Here is a 27,549-nt window from a genome sequence, read left to right as displayed (position 1 = left end):
ATCTTGGGCCTGTCCCCTTAGACTCTGAACATTGGTTTGAGCGATGATGATCTACCGTCTGATGGGGGTAAACTTTGGGTTCATGGACTGCCTTGATGTTAACGGCGTGTGTGTGTGCTTGCGTGTCTCATGTATCATAACATGTAAATTATCAATCAAAAATCAAAAATCTCTTTTTTTTGTCTCTAAACAAACCAAAAAACTAAATTTATGGTCCACTGTACTGTCCGACGTCACCACCAAGCGACAACGGAGGCGAGGTGTGTGTGGACGTGTGGGCTCACAGCCTGGTATGGAAAGATACCAGATGAGACCGATTAACAGTTCATTAACACCTCAACTACCCGTTGGCTACGCATAGTTACCGCAAAAGAAAATGTCCTATTCTTTAACTGTTTGGTTTCCGTAGTCTGGGCAGCAGCTGTATGTGGCGTGCGAGAGAGGGTCAGGCATCTCGGGCATGAAAGTACAACCCCATGGTGTGTGTGGATGTGTGGAGTTCGTTCCGCCAGCCGTTGATTTTGATGAGGCTCCCGCAAGAGATAACGATAACTATAGCATAACAGTACGGCGTGTGGATGTGTGGAGCTCCGTCTGATCAGCGATATATTGTGATGTCTGCGTCCGAGTGAGGGTAAAGCTTCACGGTGCAATTCGAGGGTGCGTGGCGCTTTTCATAAACATCGCTCATTATAAAGCTCATACATAACAAGACTACTATAAATGTATCACAAAGTCTCAGTGGGTCGTAACATGCGCCCTCCTTCCCAGAACTCCCATAAATCTCAGTTTTGCGGTTCAACCATTTAGCAAACTGAAGGAAAGGTAAAAAATGCAAATTAATAAATTCCACCAAAATAATGGCCCAGCCCTGATATATATTGAATAACATGAGAAATGATGGCGAGAAACAGCGAGAGAGAGAGAGAGCGAGAGCAGGGTAAAGGGACATAAGGAATGGATGAGTGTAAACAGTGCCGAGTGTGATGGATGTCCTTGGCTGAAGGACCTTTGCAGCGTTACGATGAAGGACCGAGCCGGTACGACGGGCCAGTGTTGTTCTAGCCAATTGATTTGTTCCCCTGGGCTCCGTGGGAAACAATGGGACAGCGGATATGTTTACCCTGCTCTATGAGAAACAGACGCAGGATAGCCTGATGGAAGATATTTCCATTTATCTGATCCCTTGCAACATACATAATTGATCTTTTTCTCTGTCCGACATAACATTTGGTCAAGGCTGTCTGTAGTTTCTAGTGGGCTTTTTTTCTTTTTATACTGCATCTCGCCTTTCAGGAACATTCCTGAACTGCAAAATGCTTCGATTGGTGTTAGAATAAACTTGGTGATGCTTGGGTTTTTTCCATGATGGACTGATGCAAGTGCCGGTTAATTACATCCTGCCCTTTGGCAAGTAACATCCAATCAACCATTCAATACAATAGCTCTGTGGGTGGGGACTGGGGGGCTAATGAGTTGTGTGCGGGGGATTATGTGTGTGGGAGTAGGACACAGAGAGGGAAATAGAGCATTTGAGAGCAAGAGGGAGAGTCCTCTATTGACATTTCTTAAGCGATCATGACTACATTAAGATGATGACATTTGAAGTATATGGACAATTACAAGGAGCTCTTAGGATATCTTTGCATATAGGAAGTAATAATAATCTTCTAAATGCCCATATAGATCTGGCAGGGCATGAAAATCTCTCAGAACATTTACAGCAGCTTCATTCACTGCAGCCGAGAATATGCGATCCGTGAAGTTTAAACCCGTGGCCATGTTACGCTTATAAGCAGCATTAACCTTTAACTGGGAACACAAAAAACGGACATGGTGCAAAAAACGTTGACAGCTCAAACACCACGCAGAAAGAGAGAGAGCAACACTCACCTCGAACTCGAACTTGGAGCTTCCGAAGTTGGTGCGGTGCTTCTGCCAGAAGTTGTCAGGCTTGATGATGAGGGCCACGTGGATGCAGGAGGGGAACGACTCCTGCAGGATCTTCAGAACAGGCTTGATGCTATCCCACTTGGAGCCGCGCATGTCCACGATGACCGTGAAGCCATGTCGGGCCACATCCTCGCTGGGGGCACAGGGGGCAAAAGAGGGCTCTAGCAAAGGCATATTGTAATTCAGACCCACACAAATAGAGGGAGGGAGACGAGGAGACAGGCAAGTCATTAGATGCGATTATAAATCTTTAGCTTTCAATTCAGCTTTGGATTCACAGACATACAGACACTTGGGAACTACAAAGCTTCACAGACATAAATCCACCTAAAGACTTCCTCTGCCATGGAATAGAATAAATGAGATAAAGAGGATAAATTAAAAGTGGACCTGTAGTAATAAAAAGATGGGATGAAGAGCTTGCGTGAGCAATTAATACATATCTTAAATAGACATTAAAGACAGCAGCTTTCACTTATATCTAATAAAAAGCATCTTGTTTCATAGGGTGAAAGAGGATTGATTAAAAAAATGTGTATATGTTCCTCGATTGCAGTGGGTACCCTATGTCACCCTCCTGAAGGGGGCTAGGGGAAGGAGGCCTGACCTAGAAGCGTTGCCCTCCCCTGGTGTGTGGGGGGGTTCAGCTTCACCAGCTGTCATTGGGGGTTCATTATAATCTTGCCGGCTGAACTAGCTCTTTTTGTGAGCTTGCTTTTGCTCCATGCTCCTAACTTGGACTTAATTAATTGATGCTGATCGGAATGTGATGATGGATAGATGGGTGAAGGAAATAAGAGCAGGATGGAAACGGAGAGCGAGCAAGATCTAGAGAACAGATCAGAGGAATACTAAACACAAACATTCAAAACAGGAAGGAGGGGGGGGGGGATCAAAACAAATGATGTGACGCATTTTTCTATACTGCGTGGAACGCGGCAAGCACCGACCACGCACCACCCACACACTGGAGATACGTGTGCACCCACACTCTCTGCAATCCATCATAGAGTGAAGAGCAATTCATCAGACTCACTATCATGGATTCAAAAATCCATCATGCATTTACCTTCCAATGCAGAATACTAACTAAATGGACCGAAACGTGACATTTTCAATAACAATCAAAGAACCTATCCCAACACACACACACATGCGCGCGCACACACACACACACACACACACTAGATGAGAAGCTTGTGTTTGTTGTTTGGTGCTCATTCCCAAAATAGAATGGACATACGGAGTAATCCTAACCCTTAACCGAATGGCTGGAGATGGAACAAACCGAAGGCTACATTTGTTTACAACCAAGAGCCACAACGATAAATACTCGGATGCAAACACAGGCAGAGCAGAAAATAAGAGGACAACAAACAAACAAACATGACCCGCATAAATCCGAGAGGGGAAAGAGGGGTTTTTAGTGGCGGAGATGGAGACGGAGAGACCAGAGCAATCAAAACATGGTAAACAAGGCATCATCGGAAAGAAATCTATAAATACAAGACGAGTGCGAGGGATGGCGAGAGATGACGGGATGAGAAAAGGAGAGATTATCCCTCCATGACGGACATGACGGGTGTCAACAGATGGAGCGAGCGATGGAAAAGGATGGAGAAAGAGCGAGGCGGCACGCGGCATGGTTGAAGAAAGGAGAGAAGGAGAGCGAGTACCTGAGAGGTAAGGTTCTCCCTGCTACTCTCAGCTACTGGTCCGTCACAACATCCACTGCAATGCCTTCGCTACTGCGACACTTTATTTTGCTTTCCTACTCCTGACTCCCTCCCTCTTGCGCTCACTCTCTCTCTCCCTACACCCACACCCACAATTAAACGCACGCATGCGCACTCTCTCCGGGCTCCGGCGGTTGTAATCCTTCTTTCTGTCCGTCTCGCTCCTTCGCTCTCTCTCTCTCTCTCTCGCTCTCTCTCTCTCTCTCTCTCTCTCTCTCTCCCCCAGTCCCCTTTCTCTCTGTGGAATAGCGCTTGTGTCTTGTGTGCTCTCATTAGCCCTCTCTCCCGTGCAACTATATGGCCAACTCCTCTAATTCCGTTTCATCCACTGTTAATGTGCCCGGCTAATGCTGACGCACTGTTTACTTGAAGATGAATAGAGTGATATACAGAGATTTCTGTATAGAGATAGATGGTGATGGAGCGTTCTGGTATTTTTTTTCTTCCAACACCATCTGCCTCTCTTTCTCCCTCTCTCTCTCTCTCTCTCTCTCTCACATCTGCTTACAAATCTCAGCTTTGGCCGTTCGGCTCACATCCGCTCATCCTTCAAATACCACACACACACACAGATACACACGCACACGAGCGCACACACACAGACACACACACACAGAAGACACACACACACACACACTGACACACACACACACAGCCTACCTAGGGATTCCGGCCAGGTAGGCTATGAGTTTGCGCAGGTCTTCCTGTCGTATTCTGTCGTGGTTGCTGCGTGATGGAAATGTTAAGACAGGACCTCCTCGCCTGTCTCTGCCACCTGGAAGGGGAAAACAAGACAGGTTAAATAAATGTTCTCACACCAACCATGCAGCCATACCAATATTCTAGGCCCATTTTAGTTCTTGTAGGATTTAAACAATATTCAAGTGAACAAGTGCACCTTGTTACTGGATTTTTTTTGTAAAAATAAAATACGGCACCAAAGGGCCCAAAGTGTATGAATTAGGGATGGACATGATTAATCAATTACCATTCATAGTGTTGTTCAGCAGAGAAATAGTCAGCCAAAGACATTGACGTTGCTTAGCAATCGGACACGCTGGGGTTGATAAGGGGTTGATAAGGTGCACCCTAAGGGTGCACTCACACTAGGCCATCTGGCCGTGGCCGTGGCCGTTTTCACACCTAACCGTGCTCAAATCTGCCAGTGTGAGTGTGGCCAGCCTGGCCAGGCCGGGCCAATTTGGCCACTTGGGAGAGGTGTGTTGCTACGGAACGGGCCGCTACGGTACAGATGCTAATGAGCCGTCACGCGCACACGCACGGCTACGCAACCTGAGCCGGATGACCTATAGTCCATGCGACGACCACAGACATAATAAAGGTGACGAGCCTTCTTTCCCATTAAACGGTAAACATATATCCAAAAAAGCAACAGACTCAGCAAAGTGCGAACTGTGTTCTCTGTGTTGTTGTCCATTGTTGTTAGAACTCTGACTGGCGGCAGACTTTATTATGGTCCATGCAGCGGACGCTTGGTGATGACGTGTTACTTACGACGTGATGACGTATGTACAAGAGCCTACTGTGGCCAGGCCACAGTTGCGACGGCCAACGGCCACGGCCAGATGGCCTAGTGTGAGTGCAGGCCAGAGAACAATGGGGCCATTTGAGCATGGTTAGGTGTGAAAACGGCCAACGGCCACGGCCAGATGGCCTAGTGTGAGTGCACCCTTACCGGACTACTTGCGGAGTGCTAAGAAAGACGTGAATCAGGCAAGAAAAACACTTTCCTTGACAGCGGTCCAGTTCGTGTGCATAAAAGACAATTTAGTCGAATGCCCATCCCTAGTTTGAATAATCAATAATAACGATTTGATTTCTAACGTGTGATGTACGCAGATATAAATCATATTGGAGACTGATGGACCACTGGTATGGCCATCAGCTGAAAACAGGCAGATTCTGGTCACTGTCCAATCTATTGGTGCATCTGTACTTAAAACCAGCTAGCCAGCAGAGTGGACCGTGCATTCTGGCTGGCCCCGGCCGTATGTCAGCCTGAACTACCATTGAACAATAAAAACATTATGTGTGAGCACTTCGTCCTGCCATATGTACATCCTTGTCAGCCACACCAAGGGTTGATGACAGTTTGCCCTAGGTTTAACTAGGCCGCTGACTGGGACCCCGGCAGTGGGACATCCTAGTGCCATGCAAGTTGTGAACCAAACTAATGAAGGCAGCCCCTCAAATGAGCGTGTGCAGGACCTCCATGTTTTGGCCTGTATCCCTTATAATCTAAGCAATCAATTTACTCCATATTTTTTCAGTCACCGCCCCCCCACTCCCCACCCCCATTCCAGAAGAAAAACATGTTTAAGCATATTGCCGTAGCAGGTACTGCCATAGCTATGCAGGCTCTAACTGCAAGTCATCTCCATGGCAACGATGTCCTGTCAGACAGGACTATTCATTGTGTTTCGCCCCTCGTCCTTGGCCGAGTTAGACTGGGTCGTGCATTCACACACATCTTTTTTTGACAGACACACACACACACACACACACACACACACACACCCAAACACACACACACACGCACACATACACGGCCAAGAAATAGAGAAACATTTAAAATGGTAATCAATCTATAAGCAGAAGGCACTCACCTGACAGAAAGGCAACCTTCTCTTTGAGGATGGGCAGCACCTCTATAGCTCGCATCTCCTCATTGCGCTTGAAAGCTGGAAGGAGAGAAGGGATAAACCACATGATCAGAAAAACAATAAGACAGCAGTATTCAAACCCCAATCTTTCATTGCATGTTCCCTCTATAAGAATAATAGGACTTGGTCGTAGATTCGGTCTCATTTGCTGGCAGCAAGAACACAGCTCATTTCCAAAAATCTGCTAGTGCATGAAATTCTGTTCTCACGCACAAACATTCCCCTTGGTTTTGAATGACAGCTTGACTAGACTGCTCCTCCCGCCCAAGGCGAGGCAAGGAGAGAGAGACAGAGACAGAGAGACAGACAGAGAGAGAGAGAGAGAGACCGACAGAGAGAGAGAGACAGAGACAGAGAGACAGACAGAGAGAGTGACAGAGAGAGAGACAGACAGAGAGAGAGAGACAGAGGCAAAGAGACAGAGAGACAGACAGAGAGAGTGACAGAGAGAGAGACAGACAGAGAGAGAGAGACAGAGGCAAAGAGACAGAGAGACAGAGAGACAGAGAGAGAGAGAAAAAAACTAACTGTATTATTCTAGTCAAAAACAAACTTCATTCATGGGCAGTCGAACACAAAGATGCCTTTTCTGTAACCCCACAAGGTTAAATGGGGTAAAGAAAAGGAGACCATTAAGGCTGAGCCAAAATAACCCTACCATTAGAGTGAGCTCCCCATTGACACATGGATGGAATTCACTCCTCTGTGGCCTTGGTGGAAATAAGAGATGGGTAGGACTGGCTAATGCCCTTTGACTATTTGATAAAAGGACAAATGTTACCTTGTAGACATTGCTACGAGGACAGACGTTGTGGTGGGTACATGGAATGACATTTGAATGCGTTGCATTTGATTGTGGGATGATCATTGCTCACACACACACACACACACACACACACACACACACACACACACACACACACACACACACACACACACACACACACACACACACACACACACACACACACACACACACACACACACACACACACACTTTGCCTAATGGTTCCTCTAGTACTTGGGTTCCCTCTACCTCTATTCCCTTCTGGCTTTGGTAGTTCCATATTTGTTGACAGTATTTGGTGGTATCCTCCCTGGGCTCTGACCAATCTCCACACATAAGGATGTGACTACGTATAGTCGATACTAGCTATAGTTTTTATTAATATCTTGAAATGTTTGTCTTATAATCATGTTTTGCACTGATGTATTTTCATGTGTGTGTTTTGCCTTTGTCTTTGTTTTACGTGTGAGTGCATTTTTCGTGTGATTTGCGTGTGCACATTTGTACACGCGCGAGTGTGTCTACACCATTCAAGCTTCTCCAAAGTAATGATATTTTTGCGATATCAATCTTCTCTTTATGAACAATGAAATTCAAAACCAAAAATATCCTTTTTATTTTTCTAGAGCTACATTTGGAGGCTTACATTGACAATATTGTAGATAAGCCATAGTCTGAGCAATGAGGTAATCAAAGAATCATCATGGACTACGGGACAATCATCTATATTATTTGAAATACTTAATTTGGCAATTTGAATGACCATATTACAGTAGAATAATCTCTCAAACTCATAATCTCTCAAACCTTTGTGTCAAATAATTCATCAAAACTACAAGGAGCATAGGGAAACCTCAATAATTATCATCATGAGCTAGTATAAAACACACATAAAATAAACAACATAAATACAAACATCACTCTACAGTCTACCAACATTTCCCAGACGCAATTTCTCAGGTCCATTTTGTTTGTGCATCTCAATGCGGCTCAGGCTACAAAAAACTGACTTATTAAGTGTTGCTACTGATCTTTCTAACCACGGTGGAGTTCAATACTGTGAGCTAGAGCTTTCTGTTTTGATACAAACAAATGTAGCATCTCTTCTAGTGATGTACATCTGCATCACACTCTCTCGCTCACGCTGTTCACAACATCTCTTTCAGAGACCATTCTCTGCCATCCTAATCGCTCACGAACATTGAAACACATTTCAAGCGCACACACACAAAATCAATGAGTGTTCTCTGGCCTAAGCTGGACAATGCGTCCATTAGAGATGAAACACACAGGCAGCAAATGAGCAGATGATGTCATGGTTCTCCGCATTTCCTGTTGGGGCTGACGCCGACTTGTTCCAGAACACTGTGTGTAGCTTTCACACACACAAGTAGCGGTTACATAATGAGTCAAATGTAAAAGTCAGTTGTACTGAGTTAATCCCTTTAAATAATATTTCCTTCATGCAAATTCCCAAATCTGAGAGTGGGTGTCTCTCACACACACACACACACACACACACTGTGTTTTCAACCTCTGACCATCAGCCTCACACTTTGTCTATGGTGTGAAAATCTCGGAACCCTAAACTAGCTTAACTCATAACAACATGACGCTCCAGACAAAAACAGAACAACGCCAACTCCTTCCATGCCCTTCTCCTTCTCCACTTGCAGCAGCGGACCAGTAAAACCAGTGCTGTGTCAAACCCGGCTGCAGTCCTGAAGATGGCCACTGCCTTGCTGCCTGCTTTGCTGGCTACCATCCAGCTGCATGATAATCGAAGGTCAATGGAACCTTAGTCTCACATATCAGACTTTAGGTTCATATCTAAAGTCTGACAGCTGACCACATCTAATCTGGGTGACCTGGGCGTTTCACTTTCTTTCGCCTCACATTTGTTTTGACCAATCATTGTTGCTGCTGGCATGTTGCTGTGATCCGTGAGAGCGGGCCGAATCATGGGCTCTACCGCTGCCCGTGAATTCGGCAGTAATACAGAGTTACGAGTGCCAAATTGGCTGCCTAATTAGTGGTCGAATTGAATTCCAGACTTTAGGTAACGGCCAATGCTCGTACGTTAAGAAAGATGGGGGGAGTTCACAGTGAGTGCCTTGTAGACATTTGTGAATACTGTACTGCAAGTTTAACCGTCACTGTATCAACAGGACTGACACCTTTATTACTTTGACACACACATCCACCCAGATACGGGATGTTAACAATTAACCCATTAACCGTTCACTGACAAGAGGATAAGGCATCAATATGAGGTGGACAAGGTGTCAGAGAGGTACCTCTCTCTGAATTCTAGGATAATAAGCTCGTAAATTCAGAGCATCATTTTTTCCCCCAGTCAAATCTTTATCCGATTTCTGAGAGCATTATTTTTTTTAATTCAGAAAAAAAAAAAAAGCATTTTAGCCATATAAGTTAAGTTATCCTTTATTGTCCCTTTTGGGGGGAAATTATTTTCTCTGCTTTTAACCCAACCGGGAGCGGGTGGAAATATGGGGCAGCAGGGGCACACTAGATCAGCCGGAGCAGTTGGCAGACGCAGTACAGCAGCACCCAGGGACCAGGTGGGGGTTTCAGGACTGCTCCCCCTGTCCACATTTTCTTCCTGGCTACCGGTCGGGCTTCGAACCGGCCACCCTCGCCTCCGGTTACCGGTCCAACTCCTTAACCAGTAGTCCACGGATGCCCTCCCTCTCAACTCTGATGGTTTCGAAGTTGAATCCCGATGCTCACTACAACATTATACCAGTTTAAGAGAAGGCAAGGCCTTGAATCTTCGACGAAAGACATTTTGTAGCTGTTGTTTTTATGTTTCAATCTAGTTTTCAAGAACAATAGTGTGTGTATAATAGTGCAGCAATGCATTTGGAGGATGGGTGTGATAAATGAGTGAAACCTCAGCATTGCTTGGCTTCTCAAAGGAAATACATTGGCCTATTGCCAGATGTAGAAGTTATACAATGCTGCGTCTTCTGTGTGCAATTTGCTGTGTTGTGTTTTGCTTTCAAGACATTTCCTAAGTGTTTGTTTAATAACCCCTCTGTGTAATGGCAGTAGCACAAACCAATTAGTTTCTTTTCAAAGTAGAGCATATTCTAGCCCCATAGTCTCAAAGGTTATACGATGTCAGCATTTCAAATCCATTAAAGATGACCTAAATAAAATGCAACAGTAGCTGTCCCATCATACAATGTATTTTACATTCATACATATTATGCATATACAACTCTTCTACATTCTCTTTATCAAAGCAAGTTGACTTGAATACTGGCGGAATCAGACAGAAAGGACACAGGTCACTGTTTGATTTCATATACGCTTGATATTAATTATGGTATAGTTGGGCTGTAGTCAACCAAAGAAAATCTTGAAACTCGACTCTACCGACTATGGTCCATTTCACCATCTTATTTCACAAACCAGCACCAGCGATCAGAGGTCTGCATTACCACTAATAGGACACTGATCTGGCCTTTACTCCCAACTAAAACACCAGTCCATCCTAGAGTTTCTGCTATACGCGCCCCTCCCCACACCTCCCTCCGCTCCCCTCAATGACACCTTCTGACCAGTTTGCCCGTGCACTGGGGTTCTCCCTGTGCATGAAACAAAGTGAAGCGCGGGTATGGGTCAGTGGAGCCGGATGGCCGTGTGCCGCTACTGCCTCGTGGAGTTTCAGCAGAAGATGGGAGAGGGGGTGAGACAGGGGTGTTTCAGGGTATAGGGTGGAGTCCTAAATGGGAGGATTCATCGTGTTTCCAGCATGTGCTGACAGCATGAAGCAGTTTAAGAGCAACTGGCGTTAAGAGGGCAGTTGGTGGTAGAACCTTACTACAATTGGCTGCTGATGATATGCAGCTCATTGCTAACGCCGCATTTCACAAATATTGCGGTGGTGAGGGGTGGTAGGACACAGCCGAAACACATAGCTTTGGTGGATCTAAACAGACTGGGTGTGTGCGTGCGTGTGTGCTTGCTTGCGTGCGTGTGAATGTGTGTGGGTGAGTGTGTGTTATCAAATACCTTAGCCGAGTCAGGAGGACGAGTGGGAATAAGACAGGCTTCATACATTAAGCACTCACACTCCCATTCCATCCATTTTTTCTCTGCAACTTTTTTCTAGATATACTGTCAAGTGTGGGGTAAGTGTCATCATATTCATCTACTTATTTGGTAGATGGGAAATGGTATTAGACAAGTTGTTTTCATTATGTCAGCGCAATCTATGCAACACAATGTTTTTACACTACAGTATTCTTTCGAACAACTACTGGGGAACACATCTTTTTTGGTATGATATCGACGGGTAACAAACTTTGAAAAGTACAGCGATCACAATTTCAGCTAGGTTCACTGAAATTTGCAACTGATGTTGCTTATGCAGCCCCGCTCGTCTATTCACAAAGCAGTGATCCACGACATCCATCTGGACTTTGTCGTGGCAGTCGCGCCTTTGATTTGAGCGACACGGCTCTGCAGTTAGGACAGTGGGCCTTGTGGTGCTGAAGTTCTGCTGCCAGGGTGCTAAGGGAGAATATCCTTAGACTATAGGTCTTAGGAGATCGAAGGAGAGTCGTAAGGGAATTAGAGAGATAGTAAAAGGGAGAGAAGGCAACAGTTGTGAGGCGTCATCACTGATGTTAACTGTTGGTATGGACAACAGGCCTGGCTACACCCCCCCCCCCCCCCCCCCCACACACACACACACACCTAGAGGTCAGCAACATGCAGAGATCTCATAATAGTTTAAATCCAGCAGCTGACTTGGACACTTGAACACTCTGCTCATAAACCAGCTGCAATAGTGTGTATGTGCATGTATGTGCTTATGTGACACAGTGCAACGCGAGTGCAATTTGATGCTCGGCTTGGTTCTGCGTCGTATGGGATGATCACATTCCCTGCGTGTCTGGTATGCAGCGATTTGTGATGTAAATGGTTGGAACTCATGGTCCGTTCAGTGTCTCTAGGAATATCTTTGAGGGATTTTTAGAAACTCACCCCGACCAAAATCACTTGGGCAAAGCAATTTCTTGAGACATGCAACATCGATTTTGTTTTTGTGGTCTCTGGTCAGTCTACTTGGTTTGTGTACTATTTATTGATCCCCACAGGGACATGGTTTAGATTGGTGAGATGTGGAGCTCGGAATGAAAGCAGAATTAGGGCCTCAACCCGAAACAGCTCATGATCATCGATATAACGTCAGGAACCAGAACTAGCATAGCTCGGCTGGATGGGGGGAGTGAAGACCGTCTTTAACTTAATACTGATTTGCAACAAACTAAGCTAATATCAAAATATGATTTTCAGGGCAATGGGAGGGGGTCGAAAGATACTTACATTTACACAGAATAGCCCACAATACTTAAATTGTAGATACCCCCAAGCCAACTCCGTGATGGTATGGAAACATGGATGAATGATAAAGACCAGATGATGTACAAAAAATGGTTTGTGATGTGTAAGAGAGTGTTTGTGCACTTGTGTGTGTGTTTGCACGCGTGTGCGTGTGCGCGACTTGCCGGGGCCTGCTTGTGTCGGAGACAGGAGTTAGAATGAAGATGGCGATAGCCAACTCGGCATCAATTATCTCTCTCCGTTTCTCTCTTTCCCTCTCTCTCTCTCGTCCTCATTTTGTCTTCCTGTACAGCCTGCAGCATCGTCGCACTCCTTCACTGCCTGCCAATTAATCAACCAGCTTGTTGCTAGTAATTATTTACAGCCCCATGCGTCCTCTCACTCACTGACAGTCTACTCCTCTCCTTCCCCCTCTCCCCATCACTCAACCTCACCCTCTGATGCCAGAGACCCCATGTCCCCTTAAGCCGTCGGCCTGCTTAGCTCTGCTGGGGAATGGTCTTCCTCCTCCTCGAGCACCATACGCATTTAAAACCCACACAGACACACAAGTGGTCCAGTGCGCAGCTCCATTGCATACCGAGTCAAGAGCTGAAAATGAATGCCTGCCGTTTCAGTGCTTTTAAAATCACATGTCAATAAAAGCAATATCATAACGTTAAGTAACACTGCAGAACTATGTGCTACACCCGCACAGACCCTCCCCTCTTTGGGTCCCCCGCCTGGGTCTATTTTGCCCACCACAGGGCCATTTTTCCATCAACAAATGGGCTGGCCAACCCCGCCCAAGAAAACACACACCGAAAAAAAACATGTGCACTAAAACACACACATAATCTATGAGGAAGTAATCAGTGGAGAGCCGAAGGAGAGAAGCAAACAACAATGGTTCCCTTACACCGCCATCGGGTTCATGTTGATGCGTTTACAATCAGCAACAGTCCTTTAGCCATGAGCTATACATTAGCAGTCAGCAAGCTTTGGCAAGGATGTGTGTGAGATTGCTGAGCATATAGTAGCTTACACACAGTAGTACCTGCTAGGGTCGTATGAAAGAAACACAATGTCTCCAACAGAGGTGGTTTCTTGGAAAGTATTTTCATTCAAAAGAATGTAGAGGAGAATTTCTCCAGACCAAAGTCAATTAGTGGGGGTAAGAAAATGTTATGGAATTGATAAAAAAAGTACTCCAAGCCGTGTTCTAACAATTAGCCATCGCCAGAACGGCTTTGCTATGGAGACCCTAAAATAGGAGACCACGGTGTAGAAGATAGATGGGTCGAGCGGGGGAACAGGGACACAGGAGGTCTGGAGACGAAAGTGAGGGAGGGATAAGCAGTGTGTCCCAGTAACAGGGTGTGTGTGTGCGTGTGTGTGTGTGATAGATGACAGCTGATTATAGCCTGTCTGTGTCGCTCGCACTGGGAACAATGAAAGCTGAAACCAATGTGGTGTGTGTGTGTGTGTGTGTGTGTGTGTGTGTGTGTGTGTGTGTGTGTGTGTGTGTGTGTGTGTGTGTGTGTGTGTGTGTGTGTGTGTGTGTGTGTGTGTGTGTGTGTGTGTGTGTGTGTGTGTGTGTGTGGCACAATGTGATGGAGTGGAGTGTTGGATAGCTACAAAGACACATTACCTGCTATGTGGCTAGATACATCTCCTTTTGGCTCTTTAGGGAGGGAACCATCTGCAAAACAAAACAATTAAAACAATGTCAGTTATGCACAAAAATACTTTAAATGGTACTGAAATGGCTACAGGGGTAGGGGCCGCGAAAGAGAAGGGGAGTTATGTTGAACCCCAATCACACTTCTACATCCTGCAACTATGATCCCTGAACATACTGTTGTTCAGACACTGAACACGCCCCTTTGGCAGTTTACGACCTTTGCTGCGATGACGGGCAGCACTCAGAGCTTAAGAAGTCTGGAGAATTGACGCTTCGTTATTGGCTGCATCTTTGGCAATAAGCCAAATGTCTTATTTGTCAATAAGTCATTTTTCCCCAGATTCAAACAGTGTTGCCACCGACAGCAAGTTCACACCATTTATAATATTGCAAATGAAACGGTTTTCATCGGCAAGCCATAGGCTCAATCACCATTGCGTTACCTCTTTCCACGTTAGACAGTGACAAACATTATTTGTTATTTATTTTATCTCTTTGAGTTTGCAGTGTGTCAGCATTCTCTGCAAAGTTCCGCCTCAACTCTTCCCCGATTGGTCGAGCACGGACCAGGCGTCTTACAGTTGGTTGCAATCCACCAACTAAAGCAGTACATTTGAATGATTTTGCCCATCTTTTTTCGCATAGTGCTTTTCAACATTTCACGGTTGAGTTTCCGGATTTCCTTGTCAGGTCATGTACACTGTGTTCGAAACGCTATACTGCCCCCTTGTGTGCACGTTCACGTAAGGTATGGGTATAAATAATGACAGCTCTGCAAGACATGCGATGTGTCTGTGAGCCCCGACGTGGATCTTCGCAAACATGGGGTATGCTGAACTGCCAATTCAGCCTAAGTCTCTATGGCTTGACTGCTAGTTACCAACGGGGCCTCTCATCATGAATTGAGATTTCTAACTAAAGTTCAGAATGAGTGCCACTATCCCGTTGTGCAGTCCAATACATAGCGATGATTGAGGAGCAGTATTCTAAAAAGTAGTGTGTGTGCATCCTTGCATGCGTCCATGCGTTTTGTGGAAGAGACAGAAGAAGAGGGATGGAAAAGTTCTGATCCGCAGCACATCATGTGTTGCTGATGTGAACAACAGCCAGCCAGACAGAGTCAGGCAAGCAGACTGGCTTACTATTCTGCTGATTCACTGACCTTACCCCCGTTTCCTCTTCCCTGTTGTGATATCACCTCACTGATGGAGGGGTGTGTTGCTGGGAGATAGGGGCTGTTGACCCTAGTAGCTGGTAGAAGAGATAAAGGGGTCAAACGACGCCCACTCGACTGTGAGTTTGACTCCTTCAGGAAAACTAGGCAACCATCGTAAACCAATCACTACACATCCGTAAAAATCAATGACAAAGACACATAAATTGTCTGTTGCTCCTTTCCCTAGTATCAGTAGTGTTAAGGGGGAGAAAGCCCTAGTATCAGTAGTGTTAAGGGAGAGAGAGCCCTAGTATCAGTAGCGTTAAGGGGGAGAGAGAGCCCTAGTATCAGTAGCGTTAAGGGAGAGAGAGAGCCCTAGTATCAGCGTTAAGGGAGAGAGAGAGCCCTAGTATCAGTAGTGTTAAGGGGGAGAGAGAGCCCTAGTATCAGTGTTAAGGGAGAGAGAGAGCCCTAGTATCAGTAGTGTTAAGGGGGAGAGAGAGCCATAGTATCAGCGTTAAGGGGGAGAGAGAGCCGTAGTATCAGTAGTGTTAAGGGGGAGAGAGCCTTAGTATCAGTAGTGTTAAGGGGGAGAGAGCCCTAGTATCAGCGTTAAGGGAGAGAGAGCCCTAGTATCAGCGTTAAGGGGGAGAGAGCCGTGTATCAGTAGTGTTGAGGGAGAGAGAGCCCTAGTATCAGTAGTGTTAAGGGGGAGAGAGCCCTTGTATCAGTAGTGTTAAGGGGGAGAGAGCCCTAGTATCAGTAGTGTTAAGGGGGGAGAGAGCCCTAGTATCAGCGTTAAGGGGGAAAGAGAGCCCTAGTATCAGTAGTGTTAAGGGGGAGAGAGAGCCCTAGTATCAGTAGTGTTAAGGGAGAGAGCGCCCTAGTATCAGCGTTTAGGGAGAGAGAGCCCTAGTATCAGCGTTTAGGGAGAGAGAGCCCTAGTATCAGTGTTTAGGGAGAGAGAGCCCTAGTATCAGCGTTGAGTGAGAGCGAGCCCACAGCTCATCAGAACATAAACAGTGAGCGCCATTGACGTGGCGCCAGAATTCAAATACACAACCACCAATGAGCACTCAGAACGCATAGTTATGCGTGTATAGAGAGAAGGGCTAGGGTTCAGCCACACACAGTAGTTAGAATTGTTGACTGAGCATCTTTATTCACTCCTATTTTGAAAACCTTATGAGGAATAGGTTTTGTATTTAATAAAAATCAAAAGGGAGGTTTATGCGCTTCACTATCAGCCAATGGCCACCTGGTGTTTTCCCACTACACAATACTGGGCCGGCGTGGTGCAGTTTGGTTCAGTGCAGCAGCCCAGCCCGGCAGGGATTTGCATTCCCATTACAACCGGGCATCACACTTAAAAAGGTGGAAAATGTACCAATGGAAAAACACCACCAGTGACCAGTGTAGGTCAGCCAAAAGCCGTTTGTATGAAGATAAACAACAACACACCAACGTTCAGAAACTCCAGCAAGCCTACCTCCTACCCAGGGCTGTTTGACAGTGGCTTCACTGTACCTGAATCACTATCAGCCCCCACCCGCCGCCTGACCCTGCCCTGACACTAGCAGAGGTTTCTCGGCAAACACTCTCAACGCTTGACTCATTCAGTGGTCGTCGTCACATGGTGGCCTACGCTGTACAGTCATTGAGCAAAGACCCCGTTCTTGTTTCAACACGCCTATTGTCTGGTTAAGATGTCACTTCTCGGAATGTGAGAAGTTACAAGCTGCTATGGACATAGGACCTAATAAATTAATTTGTCAAATATGAATCAATGAATAATAAAAGTGCAAAAAATGCTCATTAATAGGCAACTAACAGAGTTAATGTCAAAAGTTAGCAATTTATCTTTTTATCGTCTTGTTAATTCATTTCAATATGATCAATATACATTTACAATTCCTTTATAGACATGTGAATGTAGAAAGAAACTATGCAAAAGATAGATGGTTCAGCTAACTAATTCCCATTGGTTGATCAACATTTAAGTGCATAGATTGATTGAATTGACCTGGCTTTGATGCCAGTTGCATATTTGACAAAGGTGATACAATCTGTTGGCATTTGATTCAGTTCTAAAGAGATGCTATAGAGGGGAAAGATGCCGTGATTGGTCAGATATTACCCTGGAGCGATCTTAAATGCGTAAATGTTTAAAAATTGTTTATTATCCTTCCGCTTGATCCGGTCTGTTTGTTATGAGTGTCCCCAAGTCTGGCTCCGATATCACTTTGTTGCAGAACATTTCCTTATTGTCATTACAATCTCAACTGACCATCACCCAAATCTTTTAGATAACACGAAGCAATGCTTTCTGTAGTCAAACAAAATTAACTCTCGCAAGACTTCTCTGTGAGCAAGACTTGGTTGGACCCAATAAACGGACCAGGATCAAGCGACCGGTAAAGAAATGAGTTGTATTTCTCTGTAGGGATCCGTTACATATAGGAATGCACCGATGCACCGACACCAGTATTTATGTACTCTTAAAACTTCTGATACAAACACACACAATACCAGTTTGACATGACATAACGTTGAAGAGCGAGTGAACACCAAAAAAAATGTTATCCCCCGTGGTTATTTGTCCTATATGATCTATGCCATTTTACCACCGTTAATAAAATAAGGCCCTGCACCAGCGTCACTGTTTATGTGGACGTGGGGAGCTCTGTCTGGGCAGTGGTTGACTACGGTGTCTAAGAGAAAGTTGATATTTTCAGAAACTTAATGCATAAATATAAACCACTACGGTCTGAGGCTGAGCATCTATTTATTGAATACCCTCGTCCGAGGGTTGGGTTTCCCGAAAAAATATAGTATATTGCTATGGTGTGTGTGGTGCAATTCCTAAACGACATCAGTCATTATAAGGCTCATGCACAACAACGGAAGTAAAAAAGCATCAAAGTTGGCAAGGGCCGTAACTATGGAGATGACACGCACCCTCTTTCCTAGAGGGCAGCGTGTTTTTTTTAAGTCTGATGGTACTCTTAAGTTCTCGATAGTACTTTGAGAAAAAGCGGCATTGGTGGAATATAATCCCCTCCAACCCATGCATCCATCAAGAGCAATAGAGATGGAGGCGGGAGGGACACCGTGAGTTAGCAGATTCTGAAATCCCCTGAAGACTCACTGGAGGAAGAGAAAGGAACACAACAGTCTTTCAGGACTTGTCCTAGCTCTCTGCCTCTCCCTCTCTCCCTCATGTTGTCGTGCCAACCCTCATCAATGACATGCCAACGCCGGTGGCCCGTTCAAGTGCTTGTCATTTCGGATTCAGGCACAACTTTCCGTGCCCAGTCTTCCCCCAAAGTTCCCTTGAGTTCTCTTGGCTTTTTTTTTCAATAACTTGGATCACCCAATCCTCCTACCTGTTCTCGGCAAACTTTGCTCCCCAAGGGCCCAATAAAAAAATCACCTCATTGAGGAAACGACTTTACGCTCCGTGTAGAAAGACTCATAAAAGAGCAGCCGACATGCGCTCACACCGTCTGAACACAACGACACACAAACATCCAATCCCCATCCCCCGCACCTTCTCCAGCCTTACCTCCTGCCTTCTCTTCCTGCTCCATCTTTCCCCCACCATTCCCCCTCTTTGCACTCTCCCCCTCCACTCGTTCTCTTCCCTCGCTTCGGCGTGGGAGGCAAGACGATGGCGGCGGACACACAATATTTTCTGCAGAGCTCACACCCAATTAGCCGGAGTGCGGCGGAGGAATGACCGGATGAGACACGAGAGATGTGCGGTGGACAAAAGTGGGACAGCCGCGTGTGCGAAAAAGTGTGTGTGTGTCTCTGAATACATGGTGGTTGTAACTCCTAAGGACAGGTTCAGAGAAAACAAACCACCATGAATCTGACAAATGGTCAAATTTCATGCCTGGCAAATGATAAGTTTCACTGCGCCCTTCGTACTGCTTAATACTGGCAAAAGTTACGTTGGGGGCAAAGACACGCTGCAGTCAAAAAATAAACCAAGGAAAGTATTTGCATTAATTAGAAACTCATCATACATGTGTGTAGATTTACATCAGAACAATATAAAAGATTGGGCTGACGGTAGAGTTAAACATATAGCTGTGCCCTGCCTGATTTATACACATTGTTGAGGATATACGGATATACTTGTTTTTCATTATTTTTTATCAATGATCGGATGTGATTAACGTGCGCAGCCCGGCAGAACGGACCTCTGTGTCACCAAATACTCCAACCACTGTTTGATAGATTAGCTGTTTTTTAGCAGTCTTTTGACATTATTTATTTCATTATTATTATTATTTGCATGACTATGAATTTGCTTTCCTCAACCAGACATTCAAGGCCAAACTAACGTCTTATTTCTCAAATGTACAATTTTTTTAAAGAACCAGTTAAGATTTTTGCCCACTAAAAAAAATGTAACGGCCGACCTGTGTTTGCTACTAAATGTGTATATGTGCTGCTCAAATCTTTAGCTTGCTACCACCTAAAGAAGTTTGCATGCAGCCCTGGCATCATATGTACGAGAGAATTATATTGGTGGCGTCACCATTGTTCTCTCAATAATAATGTTATGCAAATAATGTTGCATAACTGGACATCACATTTGTATGCAAGCCATGAAGCCAACACACATACACACACACCAATTGATTTAATACAATGAAAAAGTGCTATGAGTCCATGATTTCAAAGCAAGGGCCGTTGTGTGCCTTCTTTAAACCATCTTGGCTGCCGTCCGCTGTCATTCATTCTAGTGAATAAACAAGGCATGGTTTCACAATTCGCCGGAAGAATCTGGTCTGAGAGAAGAAACGGTTATTAAGAGCCCATTGAAAATAAGTGTTTCACATTTAAAATGCTTCCTCTGGTCCTACCAAAGTCCAGTCCAAATAAAACGAGGAGAGAGCGTGAGACAACAGACACAAATATGGGGGGTGACCATGCGTGTAATTGTAATCAGGTGGCACAAAAATGTAATCTGAAATCAGTGTATTCAAAAGATGTTCGAGGGAAAAAACATATGGATTTTACTAGGGCTGACCCCTCAGCAGACTTATTTACTTATTATTTGCATTAGTTCGTTTATTAGCTATTTCTGTTATTCTTTGTAGTATTTGTATTTTCTGTCCGAAGCATATCAATTACAATTACAATTAGGGCATTTAGCAGACGCTTTTAACCAAAGCGACTTACATCGTTTAATACATTGACACACCGACGGCAAAGTCAACCATGCAAGGCGACAGCCAGCTCGTCAGGAGCAGTTAGGGTTAAGTGTCTTGCTCAGGGACACATCAACACTCTAGGAGGAGCTGGGGATTGAACTCAGTATATAAGTATATCAGTATATAATATATATTATACAACGGGGGACCTAAATCCAGCGATCTGATTGGTTCCCAACTGTTGTATAATGAGCGTATACATAACTGCTATGACGCCCGATCATTTTGTGAAAGTTTGCATATCACTCCGCGCCTGGAAGTAGAAACAGTTACAAAGTAAAACATATGTTGGATGATGGAGAGCGTGTAAATTTTGTTACTCCGGGATTGAGCAAGGCGATGGAGAGACTAACGAAAGCTCAGGCACACGGCGAGTGAACTGCTCCATAGGATAAATTGCCGGTGTAAGTTCCATATTGGCTCGGCTACCAGATCGGCTCGGGGTCCGTCGTCTGCTGATTACGTCACACAATACACTATCTACAGCAATAAGGTCTTTTATGGCTTAAATTAAAGAGCCTGTAATGATCTTTCATTTTGAACATAGACCATTCCCAACCTATTTGTATGGATAGTTTTCTTCTAAAAACAAAACATCCCTCGGAATCATCTTGGCTGTTAAGATAAGCCGTCCGTGTTGCCAGATTGGGCACATTTTCAGCCTGATTTGGCTACTTTGAATCACGTTAGGCTGGAAAAACGGGATATATGCCCAATCTGGCAACACAAACCGAAACTAGACAGACCTACTCGCGCTCACACATGTGCTCGCTGTGGTTGCTATGACGACAGCCAGAGCTACAGCACAAAACAGCAAATCACAACTGTCCCTTAGCAGCCAATCACAATGTAGCCTACGCCCATTCAAGCGTACAGCCAATGATATTGTGTAACGTAATCAGCAGACGACGGACCCCGAGCCGATCTGGTAGCCGAGCCAATGTGGTACTTACACCGGCGAACCGCTCTATCGGAGCCTTCTCTCGGAGGGACGCTAAAGTGTGTTGCATAGCGACCGTCGATGCATAGCGGCAGCCAGGAGGGACTACTTTTTTGTATTCTTTAAGAAAACGGCTACTTTGACTTTCTTGGTTTCTTTTCAAATGTAGTGTGTCTATGACTTTCGTTTCGCCATAACAGTAACCGTTGTATAAAAGCAATAGATCACTTCAGTCAGTGGCATGTGCTCATTATACCACTGTGAAGGGGGTCGCCGGCCCTCCGCTGCGCGTCGGGGCCGGACAACGCCCCTTAACAGTGGTATAATGAGCAAATACCACAGCCTGGCGTGATCTATTGCTTAAATATATATATATATCAGTATAATTTCATTGTTACTTAAACTAAAAGTTTTTTTTGCAAATTTTTAGTGGCCTGGGTAGGTGGACTTTAAACATTTAAAGTGAAAGTTAAAGCAGCACAACGCTGCTAGGTAGAAAAGCTGTGTATATGCATATTGACCTATAGACCGACATCTCGTAACCGGTCAGAAATAGTCTCTGCGGTTAGCTGATTAACGGTTAACTCTTGACATCCCTACTTCCTATGCATAATTTAGCCCAGTAAAATAATGGACTTTCATCCATGGGAAAGAAATCCTCCGCCTCTTGACTTCTTTTCTTTTTTCAGTCTAGAGATAGTCACTACAATAAAAGTCTAACAAGCAGATGACATGATTTGGTCAATGTTTATCAGCAGGTTCAGTGCTTTCTTTTGAACTAATAACTAGGCTAGCTAATCTTTTTCCTTCTTCACCAGTGCAGTACAACACAAAACAGGAAATCGAATCTTGACAGCCCAATACAGTAAGTCAAATAATGGAAAGGATAATAATAATTTCTAATTTTCCAAACCCCTCTGGCCCCCAGAAGCCTCATGCTGGGGGTGTCAGCACACTCATCCACACATGCAAATCAGTATTCCGTCTCACGGCCAACCGAACTCAAAGAAGTTTAACCCCAATTTGCCTGGAAAAACTGTATTATCTTTTGGTACCAGTGACTATGTACACTACAGTGTGATGCGGTTTCACTCAAAGAAATTGAACACCAAATATAATATAAGGAAGTGCCACACTCATCAATGCAGTGTTTTCTTAGCAATTGGCGAGTTTTGTGAAGTGGCCAACTCTCTTGGGTGCTTCAAAAGAGGATACAGAGCCTGGAATACAGAAGCAACACTGTGATGCCAATGGAACTGTTCTTTAGATTAAAGCAAGCTCTTCTTGAATGTGATGATGGTGATGGTGATGTTGATGGCAATGGTGGCGTTGATGGTGATGATGATGAGGATGATCCAAGAAAGGATGGTTTCAGCTGCTTGCATGTGAACACGATTCGTTTACTTTTTTAATTCAAAATGCCTGGGCACAGAACAGGCTTTACAAAGCCATATAAAAGAAAAAAAGGTTGTTGAGAATGAGAATGAGAAGGGTCTGAGAATCGGGATCTCAATTCAAAGAGAAAAAGATGCAGATACTTGTTTTTACAAGAGGAGAGAGCTCGGTCTCATCTCTTTAGAAACTACCGATATATTTCTTTCCCCACACACCTGTGATTAAACCATCTAAACAGGAGATGAGGGAGGTAGAGAGGAGAGGGCTCCGTCTACACTTTAAGAACTAATATTATTATCATATCATGTGTCCATGACCCTATCCCAAAAGGGTGAATAGGTGCAACGGCCATATCCATTCAGTGACACCCAAACCACAGCTCCGCTGACCACACCGTTGTTTACCTGCTTTGTACTATCATAGAGCTATACACCTCTAAACCGCCATTTTAATGTTATATCAATTTGGAGACATGTTTTAAACCAGAGACTTATCCGGTTTAGTATAGTTTTAGTTGGTACTTTGTAATTCACCTATTGTGTATAAATACAGATTTAAAGATGTTATGATACAGGTAATTTTGAGAGGGCTGCTGCTGCCCGACAGCTTTGCTTGGCCCGTGTCTTCTGCTGGTACCCAATACTGCCGCAATAAACAAAAGCACAATATCAATATATCCAAAACGAATTTCTGTTGTTAAAGTGTAAGTGAACCCACTGTTTCAGCTAGAATTCGAACATACGAGATAAAACAACAATGTGTTTTGGGCTGAGACTGAGTGTTCTAGGAAGGAAGGGGGCGGGTTACGACTCACGTCAACTTTGATAATTGAGTACCGTCATTGTGTATGAGTGTTATAATCAGCCATGCTGTTGTATATGAAATGCAACACATACACTGGGGTTATACTGAGCCTAACCATCACTCGGACATTGGAATACACCGTTGCTGAGACGGGAGTTCCACACACACACATACACTGCAGCATTGTACAGAGGCCAAACCCTTTCTTGGACACGATCACTTAAAATCAACGGCTACCCAGATCGAGCTTCAAAAATACGCAAACTGAAGACTTGTTCAAACTCGTTTGAGATTTGCTTTTCTGTTCATCACTTCCCTTAAATGTAGATCACACACACAGAGGACTGTGTGTGTGATTTTCTGCATGCTGAAGTGAACAACTTTCGGTTCGCGGCTGCAGATGTTGAAATAGCTGTAAAATACTTTGACTTCTCGACCAATCAGAGATGTTCAGCGCTGCAAGCCCCACTGCCAAAGTACCTGTTTTGGTAAATACTAACTAATTAATTAGGTTATAGAAACGTGCCTGCATCTCCCTGCCATATTACCATGCTATAAATCATGTGATTTAACCTTTCTCAAGATGAATTTTGATATGCTGAATGCACCATGATTCTGTCACAACGCTGTTCTAGTGTTTGTAGAAAAACGCTAGATACATCTCACATATCCTGTAGGAGACAAATTATTGTGCGATGTAGTCCCATATTTATGGTCAATATCGGTTGCTACTTGCTACATGGCATCTATAATCTCTGCCAGCACACAAAGCAAACACAGGCAAACACATACACACACACACTTGGATAAGCCCTGTCAATCAACACCTTTGTGCCCACTGTGACATCAGCATCACTGAGGCCTCTCAGGAGGGGACCAAGCCAAAGCTGTCCTATAATAAGCCCCAGCTCCATGGCAAAGCCTGCAAGAATTGGGGTCATTCACTACATTGTCTGTTTGTAATTCAGATTACAGTGAACGACATTTATCCTTGTGGACACGTATAACAGGGTTGCTTTTTGATCCAGGCATCAAGTTCAGCATGTCAGGGATGAGACCAACAAGGTTGTTTGGTGGAAAATGACAGATACATTTTGATGTTGCTAATATTAGTATTATTGGGCTGATATGTTGTTATGGCACACAGATGAGTTGTACTGCAGAGATAACTCCTCTGCCGTGTGCAGAAAGGGTCAGGGAGGGGAAATTGTATGCTTTTCATAGAAATCAAGAAATAAAAGAGACAAGAGACAAGACCTATGACCTACTCCAAGGATTGTCGTTTTTATATTGTTTTTGACACAATCAGAATGTGACACTTACACAGCTGCTTGCTAATAGTATAGTGGCTGTCCAATTCAAGAGACCAAATTCGTTTTTAATGTTAAACAATTACAACTTTGTTAATCAAATCCATGTTCACCGAAGGTCTTTATTTTTTCTAGGATGGTGTTGGCAATTGAGTTAGCAGATAAGGTCTAAATTAATAAATTGTGTACGTTTAGACATGGTTAAATTTAGGAATTAGGTTAGACATGGTGAAGTTTAGGGTTAGGGTTCGCTTAAATTATTGTAGAAATGGTTAAGTTAGGGCATTAGGGTAGTTACGTGTTATGCATCACGTTTTTATTAATTATTCGAGTTACTCATGACATTCCTACGCCACCGTAGGAAAATAAACTCGCGTCCACAGGGCTTTGTCACCAAAAACTAGGGTCCCAGAAATGCGGTCCTGAAATTGCAGCCTCCTCGACTGCAGGAACATAGTCCTCGACGAGACCGGAAAGAAATGCCATCTGAACTTGCCTCTGTGACTAATTATCTAGCCAGAAACCGCAGGAGCCAGAGGCTGAATATCAATACCTTGTCATCGTTCTCTCCTCTCAATCATTATAACCGAGAAGCCAGTTAATAGGATGTGCCTGTTCATATCCTCAACATCCAAGAGCTCTTATTTCAATGTATCAGCAGTGCCGCAATACGCTTGAATAGCTATCTTATCATCATCGGTCGCTATACTCACAGATCTAGCTACATTTTGGGGACACTAAAATAAACTGATCGTGCCGGAGTTTGCAATAGTAAAGCGAGTATGTAATGATGTGGTTTCTGACTATGTTTCCACTGGGTCCTACGGCTGCCTATTAAATCAGTGTAAAGGCCCATGTCGAGCTGCCCCACATATAGCAGACAAACTGGCCTAGTTAGCAATGGTTAGCAATACAGTTGTACACAAAACGACAAAAGAGTGAGTGAATTACGGGCGGACTTTTGGTCGTATGAATATAAATAGGTGACCATAAGTGTATTTCTTATTTATTTTTTTTGTATATGGCGAGACGCGTGTGTGGAGGAAAAAGGAGTTTGACCTAGATACCGCTGGCAGGCTGTGCTGAACAGAGCCCAGCCTGGCCGATGTGTGCCACGCCATGTATTGTTTACATTACATGCGACATCATTTTTTGACAGCGAAGGAAAGTATCCACAAAACGAAATGAACCATACGAATAAATGACACGTGTCTGGTCACTGGGGTTCGTCAGTCCGAACAATGTGTACTGGTTGATAGGGCGTCTTTGCAAACTCACTCACAGGCGAGCATTAGCTTGCTAGTGGTCCTTAGCTTTGGAGACTTGGAATGACGTTAGCTTCGCGGATAGCTGCTGCTGGGGACGCTGGTGTCAGCAGATAGCTTATTAGCTACTGGCCGTTAACGTTACCTGCTTTATTATCGCACGGCCCTTTTATTTGAGGTCTCTGCACAATACATACTAGCCCTTGCAACCGTTCCCCATTTCTCAACCCATGAGACCCATTGTTATTCATTCTGTTTCCTACAACGGCTATAAAGTGCCCTTTCCCTTGTACAAACACGAACACCATTCTCCCGAGTTACTAAGGGAAGTCCACACATATGGCAACAATGTGTCGCCGGGCAGGAGCAGCTCAGGACTCGTTTTCGGCTTACCATTTTTGAAGAACGCCGCTATATCGGCAGCGTCTTTTGACGTCTCGTCTCCTCCTTCCCCCGAGCTCATGGCTGCCAATCTGAACAGGAGCTAAAAATCCCGAGTAGAAGCCCCGTTCTTTCCAGGGTATCAAGCTGTCCAAATCACTCTGGTCTTCCGAAAAACGCTAGTAAAGGGAAGCGGCCGGCTACGAGGACGTTTACATATCGTTCATGCTATCTGCAAACCTCCATCTTGAGTACGGCCATTAGACTGTTATCGCCGTACTACCAGGGGATCCTTCCTCGGAGTGGAACCGAGGGGAGAGTCACTGTCGGTGGGAGGAGGGGGCAATGGGCCACAGGAGGGGCTGGGTCGCTTTTCGGTGAATCTCCGTGAGCTTTCGGAAACGAGGAAGCAATGGGTGATCACTGATGGGCAAAAGGCTCCACACCTCATCCCGCATATAATCTATCCCTTGTTGCTGTGAATATACTGTATTGTGTCCGTATGCCAATGTCCTGTTGGATAAGGGGATTCAAATAATAGAAATTCAGATGAGTGATTCTTTGAATGAGACGTGTCTGTGTTAATGTTATATATAAATGTTTAGTTATTTCCGAGATGAAAACTAAATAAAAATAAATTCATCCATTTAATTTAGGTTTCCTCTCTACTCCAACGGTTTGGATATTGTTAACAGCCTTATCTCTCCCACCACCTATCGGCTAAACATGCAAGTGCGTCCAGTAGGTGTTTTACAAAATGATACTTCATTTGTGGTGACAGTCTTAATTGTACTCAAGTGCGGCCCTTACCAAAACCAATTGAAACCTAATACATCTAGTATCTAAAGTACAATTAACCCAGTTGAAT

General features: G+C 44.5%; 1 protein-coding gene across 1 annotated transcript in view; it reads right to left on the bottom strand.

The window, feature by feature from the left end:
- trioa (trio Rho guanine nucleotide exchange factor a) overlaps positions 1-27,160 on the bottom strand; it is a 70,867-nt gene extending 43,707 nt beyond the window's left edge. The window contains 5 exon segments of the mRNA XM_056583544.1: positions 1,894-2,086; positions 4,350-4,464; positions 6,317-6,391; positions 14,170-14,220; positions 26,694-27,160. Coding sequence (XP_056439519.1) covers positions 1,894-2,086; positions 4,350-4,464; positions 6,317-6,391; positions 14,170-14,220; positions 26,694-26,763 — 504 coding nt within the window. The 5' untranslated portion in view covers positions 26,764-27,160.
- Positions 27,161-27,549: the final 389 nt, after the last annotated feature.

Source organism: Gadus chalcogrammus, chromosome 22, assembly GCF_026213295.1.
Source record: "Gadus chalcogrammus isolate NIFS_2021 chromosome 22, NIFS_Gcha_1.0, whole genome shotgun sequence".
NCBI classification, from domain to species: Eukaryota; Metazoa; Chordata; class Actinopteri; order Gadiformes; family Gadidae; genus Gadus; species Gadus chalcogrammus.
This window is presented reverse-complemented; position numbering and strand designations above follow the sequence as displayed.